At 40.3% G+C, this 21,894-nt stretch overlaps 1 protein-coding gene across 4 annotated transcripts in view; it reads left to right on the top strand.

Annotated features, from left to right (window-relative positions):
- BRINP3 (BMP/retinoic acid inducible neural specific 3) overlaps nucleotides 1-20,846 on the top strand; it is a 327,366-nt gene extending 306,520 nt beyond the window's left edge. For all 4 annotated transcript variants that reach the window (XM_066253514.1, XM_066253513.1, XM_066253515.1 and 1 more), the window contains one exon: nucleotides 19,468-20,846. In XM_066253514.1, the coding sequence (XP_066109611.1) occupies nucleotides 19,468-20,584 (1,117 nt within the window). In that variant the 3' untranslated portion in view covers nucleotides 20,585-20,846. The remainder of the gene's footprint in view (nucleotides 1-19,467) is intronic.
- Nucleotides 20,847-21,894: the final 1,048 nt, after the last annotated feature.

Genomic DNA, 21,894 nt, shown 5'->3' with positions numbered 1-21,894 from the left:
AAAAAATGGTGTGACTGGTCTAGCTTTTCCCATTTTGTTCTGCTCCTTCAGGTACTGGTAAAGGCATTCCAGTGTTCACTTGTTGAACTGGTAAAGCTAGGCGAATATCAAATGGGAATCAATACAAGGAGCCTATCTTATCAACAATAAACATGTGGACTGTGGCAGAGTATCCCATTCTCTCTGTCTCAGTGGGTACCAGGCAGACTTCTCTTCCAAACAGTTTAATTCTGGACGAAGGAGCTAGAGAAGTTCTGTGAACTCAGTAGACAATGATATTAACCAACTTCACTTGTCCATTTGGTATAGCTATTCAAATCTATTAGTTGGAAAACAAAAATCAATTTATACAAAAAATATAAAATGTATCAAATAGATGACAGTTTATTAGAAAAGTAAACACTATTATAGTATTGGGAGTTACTGATTTATGAACATTTGCAGTTTTATTCCATATTATGTACAATGCTGAGACTCAGTGAGGTTGTGATTTATCCTTTTCAGAGATGAATGAGTGCTGATTCTGATTATATTCAGTATTTTGTTTTTATAAGGCCCACCTGGCCCTCTTAATGATTACTTCAGTAATGATTTTTCAAACATTAGCTTCTTCTTTGTCCTGAACATCCAGTGACTGTAGAAAACGTGCCCACATTTGAGCTTGCCAAGTTCCTTCCCTTATGGAGTGTGCAGAAGGCAGGTAATAAACGATCAACAAATAAATTCATGAGATCATTTCAGATACAATGAAAGCCTTGGAGGGAAACAAACAGGTGGGTGTGAAAATGGCGGGGAGGCGAGTGCCATTTTACACAGCACGGTCTCTCCGAAAGTGTGTGGTTTGGGCAAAAATATGAAGGATGAGTAAGTGTTTAGCCATGTAGGTCTGGGAGAAAGATATTGCAAGAGCAAGGACACCACCTCATCTGTAAGGCGGGAATTAGAAGAAGTAAAGGTAAGTAAGTGACTGATGATATTCACAGGGGATAAGCCTACAGTAGCGCTGTGTCAACAGGACGGTGGCACGTACGTGGGGTTGTCTCTCTGATAGAGGCGCCAGTCTTCTAAATTCAAGGCCAACACATGAAAAGGGTAGAAATACAACTTAAGGAAATAATTCCTTTTTTTAAAAATCAATGTTTCTGGACCATGAATCATTAAATGTATGATTATATTTTTAAATGATTGGGTTGCTTCCTGCTGTCAGCGTGAAGTCAGGGAAAGGTCCTTTTTCTGAGTCCAGTTTTGTCTACTGCCCCACACATACAGCTGTGTATTAATGTACACTTTTCCATACCCCTGTCCGACCCATCCCCTCTGTATTAATTAGGACAGTGGAGCAGCTGTCGTAAAGAGAGAGACTCAGATGATAGTTCACATCGTCTGGAATATCTTTCTGTGTGAATGTCTGTGTGGGACTTGGAGGGCTAGTGTGATGGCTTCACAGTGTTAGGGAGCCAGGTCCCTTCCAGCTGTCGCTTGGCCATCTTCCACACAGCTTCCATCTTAGGGTCCAAGATGTTACTATATCTGAGTGGTCACTATGGTGACTCCATTCCCATATGTATGAGGGAGCAATGAAACAAAGGGCACACATCCTTTCTTTGAAACCACAGCCCGGAAGCTGATGTCATCCCCATTACAACCCACCAACCAGAGCTGCTTCTTAAGTCATTCTAGCTGCAAGAAAGATTAGGAAGTGTAGCCTTTGACTGAGTGGCCATGACTCTACTGATCAGTGTAATACCAGGCAAAACAAAGCAAGAATGACTGTTAGGGAACAGGTGGGTATCTCTGCTATCCCATCCCATTGTGATTTTAATTTCCAAGTGTTAGATTCATTTTTGGAAATGCAGCACACTCTGTAAGATATAATCACATGGCTAGCACAGAAAATCAATTACATGTTCTGAGTAGCTATCTCATTCTTGCTGCTTATGCCTTTATCATTATCAACAATGGCTTCATGTTAGGAATTGCTCAGGTGAAATGTACAACAGATTATTTACAATGAACAAAGATAGACTTAGAGGAATTTTTTAAAGGGGGCAAAGATCTGTGTGCATAACTACATACCTTTCTATACCATGATATATGCACATATCTGCATTCCATTTATATATATTTATATTATACATATGCACATATTCACTTTTATTTCCTTAGAACATGTTTGATAGAGAAGCTCCTTATTCTGTTTCATTTTTTAATTCTTTGGAACAGCATGACCTTTATTCAGCTGAAAGAACCCCTCGTTAGGAGTTTGAGAACTCATGTCTGAGACCTTGTTCTGCTACTAATTACCCGTGTGACCTTGGAGAATAATTCTTACCAATCAAGTTTCAATTTCCTCATCTGCCAAACAAAGGTGTTAGGCAAGGTGATCTCCAAGGTCCCACCCTGCTCTAATTTCCAGGATTTTCTGATCCTGGGTACATGATGAATACTGATCTAATTAATTTTCTCCTTCACCTTCACAAGACTCAATGGAATATATTTTCTCATGGTGTTCAAGAAGGGGACTCGTATATCTGTAAAGACTTCAGTCAGGTATACACTATAATTTTGACTTTTCAGAAAAGTGCAGAGTTGAGTTTCTGACTGGTGTCTTACATCAGCTTCGAACATCTCGGCCTCCTGATAAGCTGTGAAAGGATGTCAAGTTAATCAGACTACCAACATTGTTACATGCAGTGTTCAGAACAGTTTCTTAGAGCCTGACCAGGCGGTGGTGCAATGGATGGAGCGGAGGACCCAGGTTTGAGACCCCGAGGTTGCTAGCTTGAGCATGGGCTCATCTGGTTTGAGCAAAGCTCACCAGCTTAAGCCCAAGGTCGCTGGCTCAAGCAAGGGGTCACTCGGTCTGCTGTAGCCCCATAGTCAAGGCACGTATGAGAAAACAATCAATGAGCAACTAAGGTGCCTCAATGAAGAATTGATGCTTCTCATCTCTCTCCCTTACTGTCTATCTGTCCCTCTCTCTGACTCTGTCTCTGTCACAAAAACAAAACAAAACAAACTTTCTTAAGTATAAACACATGAACTTTCTAAAATAATTTCTTAAAATCTTTAAATTGAAACCATTTCTTTTTGTTTGTTTGTTTGTTTTGTTTTTTGTATTTTTCTGAAGCTGGAAATGGGGAGAGACAGTCAGACAGACTCCCGCACGCGCCCGACCGGGACCGGGATCCACCTGGCACGCCCACCAGGGGGCGATGCTCGCCCCTCCGGGGCGTCGCTCCGCCGCGACCAGAGCCACTCTAGCACCTGGGGCAGAGGCCAAGGAGCCATCCCCAGCGCCCGGGCCATCTTTTGCTCCAATGGAGCCCTGGCTGCGGGAGGGGAAGAGAGAGACAGAGAGGAAGGGGGAGTGGAGAAGCAAATGGGCGCCTCTCCTATGTGCCCTGGCTGGGAATCGAACCCGTGTCCCCCGCACGCCAGGCCGACGCTCTACCACTGAGCCAACCGGCCAGGGCCTGAAACCATTTCTTTAAATAGCATCATGCATAATTTCCATGCATCATGTTATTTGCGTGGTAAATGAATATTCCCTGAGCAGGTTCTACATGTTGTACATTTTGCAGAACTCCAAGAATAAAAACGTAAGATATGGCGGTCAGCCCTGGAAAGCTTAGGCTCAGGTAGAGTTAGTAAGGGCGTATATGGTGTAGAGCAGAGAGAGACTTTAAATGACTTCAATCCCGAGCGGGTAGGAGAGCTGAAGGTGGTTTGGGCAATCTCTACTGCCTTTGTCTATAATTACAAGGGGAAGACTTAAGCAAAGGTGGATGCCACTATCTAAACCAGGGTAATTATTTAAACAAGAAGTGGACGAGAGAGCATTTAGCTAACCTTCTGGAGGGAGATGCTGAGAGAGGGACAGTAACATACACATTTCAGGCACTCCCGGGTATCAGACTGGGGGCCTGAGCTGCCACTTCAGCCATTGTCTTTCTCCTCCTGCTGAACAGTGTAGCTGGTCATTTAGAAAAGAGCTTTTAAATAATGATTAATACACCAAACAATAGACTTGGTGACCTGATGATTGGGGCTAAGAGGCAGTTAAAATGGTGAAACAATAAGATGTGGGAAGTATCTGCACAGGGCAGAAAAGTCAGGAACTGTGCCAGTCCCGAGACTTGACCTTAATACAGTATTTAAAACCTGTTCCCTTTCGTAGACATTTGACAGAAGTCACCAGACTCCTGAGTCAGAGACAGAGGACTTTATTGCTCACGGACAGCACGGCAGGGGAAATTAGCATCAGCCCTGGCCCCTGCCCCCCACCCACTGGGATGAGGTCAAGGCCAGCTAGAGGCTCCACAGGCGGTAGGTTTCCATGGCAGGGGAGAAGCCCAGCACCTATGGAATTAAAAAAGCAGACATCCGTAAGTATCAGTAAGGAAGCCGCTCCCCCTGGGGCTAACAGGTACACTGCAGCCACCGCCAGGCTGGAGACTGACTTTAGTGCCTACGTGACTATGTAGCTACAGGAACTGCCGAGTGTCAGGCGTTGGGCTCACTCAGCAAGAGTGTGCCAGCAAGTTCAAGGCCCATGGTGGCTCCGTTCCCCAGAAGGAGAATTCCAAGCTTATTTCTGGACTTCCCATAACTAGACTCTCAGCCTCCGAAGTGCAAGGCCTCAGACTCTAGCAGCTTTAGAACCTCAGTGGCTGGCCTGGACGGTGCGCGACCTGTCTTTGTCTCTCTGAGTTCCCTTAGGGAGCAGTAACACATTACCACAATGGGGCGGCTTAAAAAATGAACCAAAACCCCCAGACATTTATTCTGCCAACACCGCGGAGGATACAGGCCCAAAGTCAAGGTGTAGACAGGAGCGCACGCCCTCTGAAGGGCCTGGGGAAGACTCCTTTCTTGCTCTCGCTGGTGGCCAACATTTCTGGTGTCCCTTGGCTTGAAGCTGCATCACACCAGTCCCTGTCCCCATTTTCACAGGGTCTTCTTCTCTCATCGGATCTGTGTCTCTGTGTCGTCACCTTTTTTTATAAGGACACCAGAATTTGGACTTAGTGATCACTCTCATCCAGCATCGCAAGGACCTGTTTTCCAAATAAGGTCATATCCCGAAGTTCCAGGTGGAATCTGGTAGGGGGTGCTGCCGAGCCCAGTCTAACACATCAGTCTCTAGTCTGATCGATCCACAGCTAAGCAAAGGAACAGAGAATGGATTCAAGGCCATGTAACTGGATGAACAGTAGACTCAGAGGCAGAAAAAAAATAATTATTAAATATTAAAACACAGGAAGATTCACATTCGACATGCTGACTTACCTTGATCATGGGACAGAGGGTAGAGGGGGCCCACAGGCAGTGGGAGAGAGCAGGGCTGTTGTCACTCCACTGTGCACTAATCCGTGTAACCGATTCTTCTCCACGTGGTCCCACCCAGTTTATACCCACCTTCCACCTACCCCATGACAGCCTCTGTTCAGGCCCCGTCACTCTCTCTCTCTCTCTTAATTCCACCCCCGGGACCTGTATTCTTATACCTCCTCCTACACTGGTAGCTTAACATTGCTCCCACACTGCTGTCCATCAGCACACCCTATCATCTCCTTTTTATTTAGATTACACGTTTATGACCTATGTTTATGCATTCCTAGTATATCACGCACTTGGAATCCACAAATAAAACCTTCTCTTTGTTTTTTAATCCTCACTTTTCTACTCTCCTCACATAACATTATCTAACATGAGATGAGATACATAATTAGAACCTAATAAGTACTTACTAAAGTTCCATATTCTTGCTGATACCAGTTTTCCAGAAGTAGACTAATTCAGATTTTTCTCTGAATTTCAACATAGTTCAAAATAGGGGGACAAGGTAATAAGATGGTTAGCATTATTTTTTAGAATTCCCTTTTCTGTTAGAAATCAGTGTATGAGAAGACATATTTCAATAGCGCTTTTGGTGTGTGTGTGCAAATTGCTTTCAAACAGTGGCTGATATTCATCCAGCTTTGAATTTTTACCATTTGTTTTATCTGTAATAATAATACACACTTGCATTATCTTCAGATCCCCAAATAATGAGAGCCGTTTTGTTATGTTTTTGGGGAGGTTAGACCAGTAGCCGTCCACAGTAACGAAGTCAACGCCAGTTCCAACCCAGCACAGTGTGTGTCCGGTTCACTAGGAAGGTGTCTCTTACACCTTTTTTAGCTTTGCAAATTCATCTGATCTATTCATCATTCCATATTGAATTTCACTTCAAGGCATTTTCACCTCAGTGAACTACATGGCGTGCTATGTTACATGGTCTCTTGTTTGCATTTTCCCTAGGTGAACTTCAGTTCTATGTGACACATCAGTTTAAATTAACACATTTTGGGGAGGGAGGGCAGTGTCAGCACACCTAGGGATGCATTATTGTGAGTACTGTGTGTCCTTGATTCAAATGATATTTTTTAAAGCTGTTATATTTTAAATATAACCCGTTTAAGGCAAGCTCTGCACAAGGTTTGGGAAATGGTATGTTTGGGAAATGATAATTATAATAACTAAATTTAGATGTCCTAGTCATAGAACCTGCTAAGTGTTTTCTACATATTGTGTTTTCTAATACACATAAACACTACAACAAATTGTTTTCTAGTCCCTTTTCACGGAAGGGTGAAATGTTATTACCAAATATGTCATCATGCGTGGACTGCAATGGAGACATGTTGCAGCAGTGAGAGGGTCAGGCCGGGGACGGACGTGAGAGAAGGCACCTTTTCAGATTGCCGTTTGTCAGAATTCAGAGTCACTAGCGTCTTATCGCTAGCCTTTGGGTTTTTGTTTTTAAATAGGCCCTTCATACTGGTCAGAGAAAGCAGGGGCTCCTTCCAAGGAAAATTAAAACAATAACTCCAATCTAGCAGTTTGAAAGAAGAAAAAATGATTTTCAACAATGAGCTCCCTAGATTTGATGGAGTCACAAATTTACTCCTGATGACTGCAATACCCAGTACTGGCATGCAGGGGTCCCCCATTGTGTGGCCCATCTTGAATGCTACAAATTCCTGATTCTGGGGCATCCATCCATCTAGATTTTGTAACATGAAAAGATAGATGTAAGGCATTAATCAATCAAAATAAACTACAGTTAAATCTTATCCCTGTCACTTTCCTGTCCCACACATAATCTTGCCCAGGAACATGTCTTAACAAAACATAAGAAAGTTGTCTAAAATACAGACATCTACATTCAGTGTAAGCAAACTTTGTGGATAATAAATGGTTTTACAAATGATGGAGGGAAGTAAAAAAAAAAAAATCCTTAATCTAATGTATTACCATAAACATTTAGACATGAGAAAGTATTTATATGTACTCCTAGGTTACCTATTTTATATATATATATTTCTCATTTGAATTGCAGGCTATATTTTTTTCTGGAACTTGCTATTTTTTAATGAATATTTTGAAGGCAATCACAGAGTTTGGTTTGAAATCAGAGTCACTGTCTTACTGTACGTGTGTGTGCATGTGTGTATGAGTGTATGAGTTGAGGGCAGAATATTAATTTAAAAGTAGTAATTATTTGGAATTACTTAAGAGATTTCTCCATACTGTCATTTCCAAAACACAACATACCTGGATTGAATCATACCTTTGATGTCAACTTCTAGTCTCTGGCAATTAATTAGGGATAGCAGAGAGATTAAAATGGCACCGGAAGGAATCCATAAGTCAAATCCAGAGAGTACAGTATTTTATAAAAGTGGTCTCATTTTCTCAACAAAGTCAACAGTTGGGGTGAACACAGGAGGAAAGCCCGAAAATGACTCAAGGAACATAAAAATCTGATAAAATGAGTAGACTTTATTTGGATCCTGACTTTTAAGGATTAAAAAGACTTATTTTTTGATTATCTGGGAAACTAGAAAGTGTTCTGGGTATTAGTCACTGTCAATAAGTTCCAGTTAACTGTGTTAATGGCAATTGTGATTAAGTTAATGTCCTCCTGACATTTTAATTTTGGGGATGCATATAGAATTGCACACAAACTATTTGAGTTGAGGCTGATTAAGAAATACCTGGAACTTTAGGTGGAATCTCTACTGTTTGTGTGCATTAGAAATTAATTTTAAAATGAATGTAAGCTCTTTAATATTAGCTATTATGTTTTTTGGGGGGGATTTAAACAATTAGTTCTAGAGTAGGAACTTAATAAATACAGTGTGTCCGTAAAGTCATGGTGCACTTTTGACCGGTCACAGGAAAGCAACAAAAGATGATAGAAATGTGAAATCATCACCAAATAAAAGGAAAACCCTCCCAGTTTCTGTAGGATGATGTGGCAGCATGTGCACATGCGCAGATGATGACATAACGCCGTGTATACAGCAGAGCAGCCCACGGCCATGCCAGTCGAGATGTGGACGGTACAGAGGAAAGTTCAGTGTGTTCTGTGGCTCACGAAATTCGAATCTGTGACCAAAGTGCAATGTGAATATCAGCACGTTTATAATGAAGCGCCACCACATAGGAATAACATTACTCAGTGGGATAAGCAGTTGAAGGAAACCGGCAGTTTGGTGGAGAAACCCATTCTGGTAGGCCACCAGTCAGTGAGGAGTCTGTAGAGGCTATATGGGCTAGCTACCTAAGGAGCTCTAAAAACCTGTGCATGAGCCCACATCGAACTGCACTGAATAGGTATGAAACTGGGAGAGTTTTCCTTTTATTTGGTGCAGATTTTACATTTCTATTGTCTTTTGTTGCTTTCCTATGACCGGTCAAAAGTGCACCATGACTTTACAGACACACTGTACTTATTAAATGTGTATTCTGTGCACATATTAGTTTATACTATACAAGGTTTTAGTAGTAATTTGTAAAAAATAATACTTAAAGAGTGATACTACAACTATAAAGTCTCCAACAAGATGTTTCTTCTTACATTAATTTACCCTCAATAACAATAGAACAGTTAGTTCTAACAACGGAGTTACAAAAATGTTTACACTTTTTAGTTCTTTGGAGGTATTATGTTGAGATGGTCAAGTACATTGTGCACAGAATAGGAGTTTAAATACTCAAAGTAGTGGTAGTAGCTCTCTTTTCACCAAATATAACTTGATTTAAAGACATAATAATCTTTTTAAGTTTGAGAATAACTGTGAGGGTTATGACATCCCCATACCCAAAACACTGTGTTTTATAGTCATGTAGAAAAACAGGTATCTGTTTTTGTGTACAGAAATTTCAAGAAACACAAGGCAGGCAAAGTCATTGAACACAATATTATTCCAAACATTTCACATGGAAATGGTCACGCATTTTAGTAGCTTCGATTTATCCCTTCAATTTCTCTTCAGGTAGCTACTCCATAAATAAAAACTCATATTTATCTCACTCGCTCAATTTTTAAATCAGAAAATCTATTAAGGAAGGTAATGGAAATGTGTTGATTTGAAATTGTGGCCAGTCCCTTTAGAAAGTTACGCCTACACCAATGGCTGACGTTGCAAGAATACCTGACAAGATTTACCCCAGGGTGGAGAGCCAGTGATAGGGTAGTCATGCTACCTCGAATCTAATTTGTCACACAAATTACAGAAAAGGCGGCAGGTGTTTTTGTCTAACCCCACTGGTTGTGATTAGAAGTATCACAAAGCTATAAAAATTAATGTTGACATACCACTCAGAGAGCTAATTTTCTCATGTGTGACATGCCATAGCATATCTGAACCATGTGTATTCCCACTTGTGAGAAGAATGCATTATTTGTTGGAGCCTTTGGTCCTAAAAGCAGATGTTGCCTACTTCAATCAATGTTCAGCTATTAATGGTAGCTTTTAACTACATTGGTGAATGGCAGATACTTTCAATTAGTTGTTTTTTTTTCAGGAGCCACATGACATTTTCTTGGAAAAGAAACTGAAGGCTGCCAGAATCTATTGTCACATGTAGATAAAAATTAACACATATAAGCAGTGATGTACACAGCTTTAGGAAATAACTTCATTTTTCTACTGAGTTTACCATATACAGGAGGTGATGAATGTTGATCATCCTCAGGGGTGTGGAATGAATGAATAGGAATAGAGTGAATGCAGTGGCCAAGCTGAAATGCATCCCATGACTCCCTCCATATCTGGCAGCTCTCTGAAGTAACACAACATTTTCATTCTCAAAGGAGTTCTCAGGGAAACAGACACTTGTATGTCAAATCTCATCTCCCTGTTAACATGTAAGGAAGCCATGGAGATAGCTCTGTGGAACATGTTCAGAAAACCAATCTCATCCACCCTACTGGATATGCAGTCAAAGACATGAAACACTTTCCCCAAAAAATATTCCTAAATAAAATAGTAGAGCTATCATAAGACATTGTTATGGGACTTGCAAGGAATAAGACACATCAGATGAAAGTAGTGTAGCAGAGGGCTGAAACTCTTAGGTGGAATCAGCCCTGACAAACTGCGCCACTGCACATTTATTGAGTTCCAAAAGCCACAGCTCAGCAGATAAAGCTAGAAAGCTACAAAAGCCTGTTTTCCCATCTGTATCATCCCCAATCCTGCACCTCTACTGTTTCCTTTATGAACAGGACACTAAAAGAATCAGAGTCTCCGAGCTTATCAATCATAAAGGACATCTGGTTCTTGGAGGCATTCCTCCAAGAATCCTGCGTACTTGAATTCAAGTAACCAGGCCAGTCTCCTGTTATGGCTAATATACTCCAAGATCTCTTGTCTCCAAGTAACCCCTGCTCTGAAGTTAACTACCATTTATATTTGTGCAGGATCTTTCCCTTCAAGACATTTTCACCTTAGCTTTTCTACAGCTGTTGGGGACTGACCATTGAGGACTTCCCTCTAAGTCTCAGATCTTCTCCACGACACTGTCCAGAAAGCACTGAGCATAGCACACAGGGGCTACTAAGTTGTTATTGCATTAAAGGTTTAACCTCGATTTCTATCGCTGACATCATGCAAAAGCACAGAAGTTGCTTCTGCCTGCTCTTCTAGTCAACAAGAAACTGGAAAATAATGAACTAGATACGGATGACAGAACAAGAGATTTTTCAACATTGGCTAGGAGGGACATTCCTGTACTTTTTTGGGGAAAGGCTGCAGGTGCTATCCAGAGCATGTTAAAAGAAGCAGGGATCTAGAAATATTTGTCAAGTGATAGGTGAGAAATAGATCCAAGGACTGACCTTTCTCTTTGCTCTTCAGTTTTGCTTTATTCTAAACCATATCCCAAGTGGAATTTTTATTCCAGATATCCCAGAGCTTGCTAAAAGAAAACTGATTGGAGTTTTGATAGTTGAATTACAGAACCTAGGATTCTAGTTTCTATAATTTTTTCCTGGTATTCCAGATGTCTGATAATGCATTTCTGTATCAGAATTTACTAAATGTGTATTTTTTTAAAGTAAATATGTATACATACATATATATATTTATATATTATATACTTGGTTGATTTAATTAATGGGCAACTTCATGAGAGATTTAGCCTATTTTCTTTCTTTCCAACATATATTTTCAATGGACTACCTGTATGGCAATGAAAATAGTCTGTTGTTTGGGAAATTTATGTTCATACTCACTGTCTGTGCCCCTCAACCTCAGATCTCCAGGTAAAAGCAGGCACTTTGCCTGAATGTTCAAAGATGGTTTAAAGAAAAAGAAGACTAGGGGATGAAATGATGAGTATACTGGGAGAAATGGAAGGATTAGACACAATTATTTTTAATGTATTTTTGAAGAAAACTTTGTAGGTTCTTTTCTTTTCACTGGAAAACTATGCTTTGACTTCTGCAATGAAAGTTGTGGGCTCGCCTTTATTCTTGATTCTGTCCTCAGGAATGTAAGGGCTCAGTCAGCATGATTTCGCCGAACTTAAAGCATTGGCATGTTTTCAATTTAGAGGAATGCGAAGAGGCTGGACTTCAGAACATTTACAGGATTGTGGTCATGAGGGAATAGAACGAGGTGAGAAATAAGACATGTCTTATGAAAGTCCAGATACTGTTAGGACACCACTAAAAAAGAGACTTTTGATTCACTGGAAGAAGAAAAGTAGACATCACATTAACTAATTGAATATGTATTTATTAGTGTACTGACTTTGATTCACTGGATTTTTGCAAATGGATTCTCTAAACTTTTCAGTGTAAAAACAAAAAGCTTTGTGAAGTATATAGGCAGTTCCATTTGGCTTACTTGGTGACATGGTCAAGGAATTCACAGTATGCTAATACTCAATGATTTCAATATCACTTCAGTTAATAATCTATTATTATTTGAAATTCAGAGAAATCCTCATGACCCAAGAACATAGCATATATTCTCAGCATTAATTTGACAGTTTCATTGCATTATTAGGACAGAGTTAACCAAGGTTAAAAACACATACACTTATTTTTGAACAGGCTTTTGTATGATATTAACATGCCTCCAGGTTCTTTATTAAACTGGCATTGTAAAATTTGAGGTACAGTGATGCTTCATTGGCTGAGCTGTCACTGGGCAGAAATCTTCTTTTCCTCTCACTGAGATAGTCATGTGGGACCACTTCCTGTTGGAGATGTAAGGTATGTCTCTTCCTGATGGAGGCAATAGTGTGCAATGAGTGACAGATGTGTGAATACTCCCTTTTCTAGCTTCCCTACTCCATTTGAAGTGAGGTTTCTGTTTATTAATTTTCACAATTTTATGGAAGTGACCCAAAAATCTATTCATTATGGTTCCAGACACTTCACTTCAAAAGATCAAATGTCCTAGGCACACCCTGATCCAGGTCACCTCGGAAACCCATTGACACCACAATTCTCATTGCTTCCTAACATAACCTATGAAACATGGCATTTAGCACAGGGTCCCTAGCTAACACTGTAGAGATCATTCAACTCTGTGATGCTATTCAGATGCCGGTGTGAGTTCTATCCGGATCCCGCATTGTGTTTATTAATCCGGAGACAGTAGAGTGGCTCACATTTCTTCCCTGAAGCTTATCTGAGCTGCCAGTACATTTCAGATAACGGTCACCTTAGACGGTAGCCTGGAATTATAATTACTAGGAAAAATGCCTTTTCTCTACATTTTGTTATACTTTATACTGTTTTTCTTGGCCAGTAACATTATAGCTAATACAGTGGTCATGGTAAAGAATGGAGGCTGTGGCTCATTTTTCTAGAGAGTCTGTGCCGTTAGGTCAGGGGCACCCTGTGCACCTGTAAACCTGGATAATGATGGCACTCACCTCACAGAGTTGTTGCAAGGACTAAGTAGCTGTTAATATATCTAAAACATTTCAATATTCCCTGGCACATTGTAACTGTTCGTTATATATTTGCGATCATTACTTAATGGTGCATGTGAGGAGTGTGTGATTACCTGCTGGCTCTGAGGACTGGGAGTCTGTGGTTTTAACCTCTAGTAAAGACATTCTGTGGACCCGATGATTGTCTCCCAAATGGCAAATGTTAACTCTCAGTTTGCAAATCATATGTGATTTCATAAGGTCAAAACTTCTTTTTATTAGGGTACTTACTCCATGTATTTTGTAAACACCTGGTAGAAATTAATCATCTAATATTTTCATATCATGGTATCCATATATTTTTACCTATGTGGTTTTTTCCCTTTTATCCTATAAGGAGTCATTCTGTCATCAAAAAGCATAAATAAAAAAGCAGATATAACAAAATAAATTTGTAAGCAAAAAAGATAGTAATACACAATTCTGAACTGGTTTGAAAAAGGAATTCACTGTTCAACAATTAAAGTTGGTCTAAACCAGTGGTAGTCAACCTGGTCTCTACTGCCCACTAGTGGACATTCCAGCTTTTATGGTGGACAGTAGCAGAGCAACCAAAGTATAAATAAAAAGATAGATTTAACTATAGTAAGTTGTTTTATAAAGATTTATTCTGCCAAATTTAGCAAAAATCCGACATAAAGTACTTGGTAAGTAATTATTATTATATGCTTTAACTTGCTGTAACTCTGCTTTATAAATTTTATAAAGTAAAGTTACTTCCCTACTTTATAAATCACCATTACTGTTGAACCGGTGGGCGGTTAGAAAATTTTACTACTGACAGAGATACAAAAGTGGGCAGTAGGTATGAAAAGGTTGACTACCCCTGGTCTAAACTCACAATACTAAGTAATAGGGAGTTTCCTGCTGTCAAGAGCACAGTCTGGGTTCCTGAAGGGCTGGCTGATAAGAGGCTGTCTTTGGTAGTGTTGCGGTTTGCACCACAGGTTCTCTTAGAAGAACCGGTTTTGAATACTCATTGGATTTGTGTCACCGATGACATCTAGGATGACTCATTTGTCCCCCGCTCAGATTATATTTTGGTTAATGGAATGTCTTGTACACTGAGAAAAAGAGAGATGCTCTATGTTATGCGAGTCTGCCTGCAGTCCCAAGGACTCAAGCGCCGGCTCCCTTGTTTGTTTGCTAAGTTGATGTGGAATGGGCACTGAAGTTCATTCATCCTTGCCTGTAGCTCCGTCAGGAAAATGGCGAGGCGGGAGAAACAGACTGGGCTGCTTCTGACTTCTACACAATCATTGGAAACCTTCTTTTATTGTCCACAGACTTCAATGCAACATTGAAATTGGTAGAAAAATTAGGAATGCTGTCTCTCAATCCAGTCCGCTATGAGAACAGTACCGTAGACTAGGGGGGCTCAAACAAGGTTTATTTCTCAACATTCTTTTTGAAACATTTTCTCTTTGTGCCCAGAAAAGTAACTGCAGTCATCTTTGTGGTCTTCCTGTTTCACACCCTGAATGGTGACCAGATTCTATTCATAGTCTATGTAGTAAGTAGAAGAACGATACATAGATATACTTAGATATACTAGCTTCTTTTCTTTTTTGGAACCATGATACAAATGCAGCATACAGGTAGATAAAATGTTTCAGATGTAAGCAGACTTTTCTGTGTCCACCACTCAACCAAATGGATTACAGATTGGTTGAATGGAAGCTTTCAGTTTGCAGGGGTCCCACTTATTAATTTTTGCTTTTGTTCCCTCTGCTCTGGTGTCATAGCCAAAAATTTTATAGATAGGAAGAAAGACCAGAGATGAACCTTCAGTTCTCTCATTCACTAGCTGTTTGGCCCTCAAAAGAGTTGTGGTTATTTAAGCTTTTTATAACTCATGGCCTTATCTACAAATTGGAGTAACAGGCATCTTTATTCAGGGAGTTGTTTGGATTGTGAAGACTAAGGATAGAATGCTTATAAAAGTACTGCACATGGATAAAACCTCAAGGAGTGTTCCCACCAGCTCATATTACCTTAAAATATAACCCACATCTTCAATGCTTCACTCACTTTAGCATTGACTTTTGTCCTTCTGCCTGCTAAATTAGTAGACATTGAATTCAGGATCACAAGTTGAAATGTGTGTGCATGTGTCTATAGGTCTATAGATGTGTATCTATATGAATATATATAATACACACACACACACACACACACACTTCCTTGGGCAACTCATAGCAAAGGGACCTTTGACAATGACATTCTTTTTCTCAAGGTATGATGTTATTTGCAGTAGTGATACTATTGTGAGTCAGGACAGTCAACACAAGCCCAGGCCACACAGCCAAGGCTGAGCTGGCCAGAGCGGCAGAGTTAGGAGAGAGGGACAAGAAAGTGTCTGTTCCTGACTGAGCTAATAATCAGCTTTTGATTTTTAAAAAATGACTATGGGTGCTTAATCCCAAATTCATATTTAGTTTAACGTATTATGTTTCAAGAATAACTCTACAAAGGCTGACATGAAATGCCCAACCCAAAAGGATGGTATTTAACTTTGAAAAGATACCAAAATGATATTGCTTAGGTTTGACAGTTCAGATCCACGTTGTACAGGTTTGGAGAGCAATGAAAGATCAGAAGGTTGGAACAAGGGAGGACCTTTGAAATAAGATTATTAGTGCTTGGAGAGGATTTAACTAGAAGAGAGCATGGTTACTAAATCAGCATATGCTCTCTAATACTGTAGCACGCACCATTCCACGTGAGAAGGTAATGTCCTGAACATGAGCCATTTTGTTTCTGTAAATTTTTGAGAATTCCAAAGATATCATAAAGAGGCCATGCATGCACTTTTAAATAGAATCTATGAATTGTTGAAGACAGAGGGAAACTTTCCATTTTGTGGAGGAAAAATATAGCATTTGCAATAAAGAAACTGCAGGCAATGATATTCATTTAAAAGATAACAGTGGTGATAATGAGAATAGTATTTGCATTTATTCTGTGCATGGCCACTCTTTTAAATGTCTTTCTTTCAGTTGTGCTTTAATGTTTACAACAACCTGTATTTTATTTCTGTTTTATATAATGAGGTCAGAGAGGCAGGATTCAAATGGGTAGCTTGGCTTCCAAAAACATCAGTGCCCCTTAGTGTCACTCAGGATCCTAGACATTATACCTTTAGTATGTGTCAAAAAGTTATATGTGAGAAGTGTAGTAGTTTGTTTTAATATTTAGGTCTAAGAGGAAACTTTTAACAACATACTTGAAACAACCTAATTTTGAAGCTACTTCTCTGAACATATTTTAAAGTTTAAAATAATTTTTTTTAAAGCTCAATTTTATTTTGTTGGAAAAGAATAAAAGGAAAAAAAACAACTCCGTGATCTTCTGGGTAAGTGAAAAATCTATGTACAATCCTGAAATTGGCTCCATCTTCTATTTCTGACTACTGCTTTCACCAAATTCTTACAAGGAGTAAAAAAAAAGACTTTCTCTTGTATTTCTTTTGCCCTGAAAACACTCTTCCCTCATTGTGAAATACAGTAAAATGGTTGAAAGGACAGAAAGCAGCAAGGAAGAAAGTCCATAGGCTAGCTCCTCCATCCCTGTGGTCAGGAACCAGGACAGTGCCATCATCAATATTCATATGTGACAAGCTAAAATGCATGAAGCCGAGACACATTCCTCCAGGAATGCATCTGCGTAGACGCAGAAAGGACTGGGAAAAGCCATTGCTTTCCCACCAAAGTGTCCAAATGCTTCTCCCTGTAGCGCCCTAGTTTTGTGAGCTTTGCCTTTAGGCTTGGGTCGATATATTTCATTGTTAGTTTGCCCTTATGGTGTGGAAGGGTGATTAGAGCGTACAGAGGAGAGGGAGGGCTTGGGGAATGGAGGCTTTGGTTTCAGGGAAGAAAATATTTCCCATCCTGATAGGATATACACTTTATAATAGGTGGAAATAAACAGAACACAGAAAGAAAGAAACGGGGTGGGGGTGGAAGGGAGAAAGGAATATAGGAAGGAAGTAAAGGAAGGAATTTGGAAGCTACTTCACAACTATATTAAATGTGCATCTTAGGGCTTTAAATCTCACTTGAAAATACACTTATTGACTAAATGTTCCTTTAATTCATCTATCCATTGGATTCAATATTCAGGAAATATTAAAGTGCTGTGGTCTCTGGGCACCCTTCTAGCACTGGATCTATAACTATGAACAAATACTCTGGGTTCTGACAAGCTGGACGTTGTGTTTAATGGCATAAATGGAGTATAAACAGGGAAGCACATAATACACAATTTTAAGCGGAAAAGCACTCTATGGGGAAAAAACAAGTAAATGTGTTGGGTGGGAATCAAGATGTTCAATTTACTTAATTTGGGGAAACATGGAAGAGCTTAATTTAGGGAAAAAAAGTGTTATGTTGCAAGGGGCAGATGAGCTGGAATCGAAAATAAAGATGAAAATATAAATAGGTGAAATATTGTTCTGAATACCTTAATATATTGTTTTTACTATTTACACAGATTAAGACCTGTATTCTGCAGTGTTCAGCACATACAATTTCTTTAAAATGGTAACAGTGTAACATCTTTGGGACTGAGTAAAATATGGAGTCCATTTTGCAGGAAATCTTATGTGTGCAACATAATGAACACAGGAAAAGTATAAAAATCCCAGAAGTAGATACAATCTCAGTGTTTCCTTAAGGCATATCCTTGGCAATATTCTGAGCACATGCATACAGTCTGAGCCTAACTATATCTCACAGGAACACAATATCAGAGATAACACTATTCCCATTTTTCACATGAGAGAAAGCGGAATACAGAACCTGTTCCACCTTTCCATGATCGCACAAGTAGCATGAGAAAACATCACGATAAACATATACTCAAAAAAAAAATCAGAATCCCAATGCCACACACTTTTCTTTCATTATTTTACTGAGATTTAAGCACACTAAGAGAATCTGAGTAATGTGGGGAAACAGGAAAATAAGATCTTAAATTTGCATCATGATTAGGCTGCTTTCCAGGAAGGAATAAGAAAAAAGTGTTAATGACTCAAAATCGAACACATTAAACTAACACACTTAACCCTTATTAAAAGAACTTGTAGTTGGTTTTAACGAGATATTCTCTACAATTTCTTTGAGCAGCCGGTAAGTATAAAATCAAACATGTTTTAATATTTTTCCTCTCAGTAGGTACTTGTTATTTCAATGTGGATAAAAACCTTGAATTCAAGTCCATTGATTGACTATTTGGAGTTGTTTATTTTTCTTTTACTTTTTCTATTTAAGGTTTTCTGCAATACGAGTGTTCTGTGTGAAGCTAAGGGTGATTGAATGAACAGTCATTTATAAGTGCTAATTCTCCTCTAGATTTTTCATGATAAACCCCTTATATTTCCTGTTGTTGGATTCCATCTTTTCAAAACAATAACTGACCCAACCATATTCACAATCAGCCCCCAAATATCCTACTTAGAGGCCATGCAGTTCTTCAGAAGGAATCCTCTGTAGCTAATCTTGTGCAGCAATGAAGAAAAAAATATATATTGTATGTATCTACATAAAATATAGGTACACCATAAAAATATAAACATTTTTGGGCCCTGGCTTGTTGACTCAGTGGTAAAGTATCAGCCAGGTATGTGGAAGTTCTCGGTCAGGGCACACAGGAGAAGCAACCATGTTCTCTATCTCTCTTTCCCCCTCCTCCTCCCGCAGCCATGGTGGAATTGGTTCCAGCGAGTAGACCTCAGGGTGCTGAGTATATAGCTCCCTGCCTTCCACCTCAGGCACTTAAAAAAAGAAGAAAAAAAAAAAAATCGCCTGGTTGCTAAGCAACAAAGCAACGCCCCAGATGGGCAGAGCATCGCCCTCTAGAGGGTTTACCCGGTGGATCCCGGTTGGAGCACATGCAAGAGTCTGTCTCTCCCTCCCCTCCTCAAAGTAAAAAAGAAAAATGTGTGTGTGTGTGTGTGTGTGTGTGTGTGTGTAACATTGACATGTTTATTATATAAATATATAATTGATGTATGTTATACAAATACATATTTTACTTGTTTAATAATGAACTAGATGGCTTTTTATCTCAGTTAAGTAACAACTGTTAAACGCACGGTAGTGGAGCTTTGGGAGCCCACTTGGTAGTCGCGCCCCGCCGCGGGTCCTTATTTACCTACATCCGTTCTGTTTTGTGTTGCAGAACTTCCACCTACTGGCTCAGCCGCATCCAGTCCTTCCTCTACTGCCACGAGAACGGGCTGCTGGGCAGCTTCTCGGAGGAGACCCACTCCTGCTCCTGCCCGAACGACCAGGTGGCGTGCACGGCCGCCCTGCCCTGCGCGGTGGGCGACGCGGCCGCCTGCCTCAGCTGTGCGCCCGACAACCGCACCCGCTGCGGCGCCTGCAACACGGGCTACATGCTGAGCCAGGGCCTCTGCAAGCCCGAGGTGGCCGAGTCCACCGACCACTACATCGGCTTCGAGACAGACCTGCAGGACCTCGAGATGCGCTACCTGCTGCAGAAGACGGACCGGCGGATCGAGGTCCACGCCATCTTCATCAGCAACGACATGCGCCTCAACAGCTGGTTCGACCCCTCCTGGCGGAAGCGCATGCTGCTCACCCTGAAGAGCAACAAGTACAAGTCCAGCCTGGTGCACATGATCCTGGGGCTCTCTCTGCAGATCTGCCTGACCAAGAACAGCACGCTGGAGCCAGTGCTGGCCGTCTACATCAACCCATTCGGGGGCAGCCACTCCGAGAGCTGGTTCATGCCCGTCAGCGAGAACAGCTTCCCGGACTGGGAGCGGACTAGGCTGGACCTGCCCCTGCAGTGCTACAACTGGTCCCTGACCCTGGGCAACAAATGGAAGACCTTCTTTGAGACGGTCCACATCTACCTGAGGAGCCGCATCAAGTCCAACGGCCCCAGCGGCAACGAGAGCATTTACTACGAACCTCTGGAGTTCATCGACCCTTCCCGGAACCTGGGCTACATGAAAATCAACAACATTCAAGTGTTTGGCTACAGCATGCACTTTGACCCCGAAGCAATTCGGGACCTGATCCTGCAGCTGGACTACCCCTACACTCAGGGATCCCAGGACTCGGCCCTTCTGCAGCTTCTAGAGATAAGAGACCGTGTAAATAAACTGTCCCCGCCTGGCCAGCGCCGTCTAGATCTCTTCTCCTGCTTGCTCCGTCATAGACTCAAGCTGTCCACGAGTGAGGTGGTCAGGATCCAATCAGCCCTGCAGGCGTTCAATGCCAAATTGCCAAACACAGTGGATTATGACACGACCAAATTATGTAGTTAACCATTCATGTCAAGCACAACCCAAAACCTTGAAGGAGTTTTTACAGTGCTTTTTTGTGGAACCGTTTATGTTTGGAAGAGTACATTTCAATTGTCTTTTCAATATCTGTCTTATATCCGTCGATAACATTGGATGGCGAATTTCCACACAATGAACTTGCTGACAATGAATATATTATACTGCAGTCTTGGTTTATGAATGAAATAAATACTGACACCAGTCTAGAAGACATTCTACTTTTTACAATAAATTTCATTTGTAATTTTATATGTTCTGTGGCCCTGCTTTTGTGCATTCACATCCTCTAGAGGGAACATAAAATGATACCAATAAAATTTTGTAGCTGAACAGTTATTAAAAAGAAGTACTGTGGGATTCCTTTTTTTTCCATGAGGTGAATTCTATTTTGATATAGCTTGTTAGAACCTGGGGACCATTCACCAAGATTTTTAAAAATGGAAACCATTGAAGCTCCCTTTCAATAGCCATTAGGGAAAAACCCAACTAGGTAGACTGCTTAGTGGGCAGTTGCATTTTTTTAATGGAAGTGATACATTATTTCCTGTACTTACAAACCATTCTGAGAGACACCATCATTAAAGTAAGCAGATAAGCTGGTTCCCAACTCAATAGAAGAACATTTTGGCAAACATAACAGCAAAATGTGATAACAAGCGCATCATAGAAAAAGTCAGCCCATAATGTTTTAGTATCTTGCATTAGTATTCTCTTGCTATATTCTAACAATCAATAATGAGTATACTCTGCACAATCATTTTCATTTCATGTACTGAAAACCTAGTTATTCTTGCATCTTACCAAAGTCAATTATATAACATATCTAGAATTCACAAATAGTGATGCGTTCTTAAAAAAGTATCACATAATTGATGTCGATACACATTTTTTTCCCTCTCAGAGGCACTACTATTACTAAAACACAAAGAGAGAACTCGTTATTAAATTAATTATAGTCTAAATTTTTGGTTTGAAATTTAAATTGAGTTCCCATCTTACTCATGGTATAGTTATCAGAGATATAATTATCAATAGTACTTTCTTTCCTGTGAATATGAAATGCATTTTTGTTAGGTATATGAATGTATCTGTCAAGTATGGTTATATTTATCACTCCACTCTTGTCTGAATATTTCATAAACATTTCTTATAAGCAATGCACTGTTCAGCCCAACTTTCTGCTGAGGTCATCAGTCATTTTTCAGGTCACAGAGAAAGGAACTCATCACATGAATGAAAGGAATATGACTGATGAGAAAAACATTACACCTACATTCTGGATTCTTGAGACA

Source organism: Saccopteryx bilineata, chromosome 1 (assembly GCF_036850765.1).
Source record: "Saccopteryx bilineata isolate mSacBil1 chromosome 1, mSacBil1_pri_phased_curated, whole genome shotgun sequence".
Taxonomy (NCBI): Eukaryota; Metazoa; Chordata; class Mammalia; order Chiroptera; family Emballonuridae; genus Saccopteryx; species Saccopteryx bilineata.
Note: the sequence above shows the minus strand (reverse complement) of the source record. Positions and strands in the feature narration are given on the sequence as shown.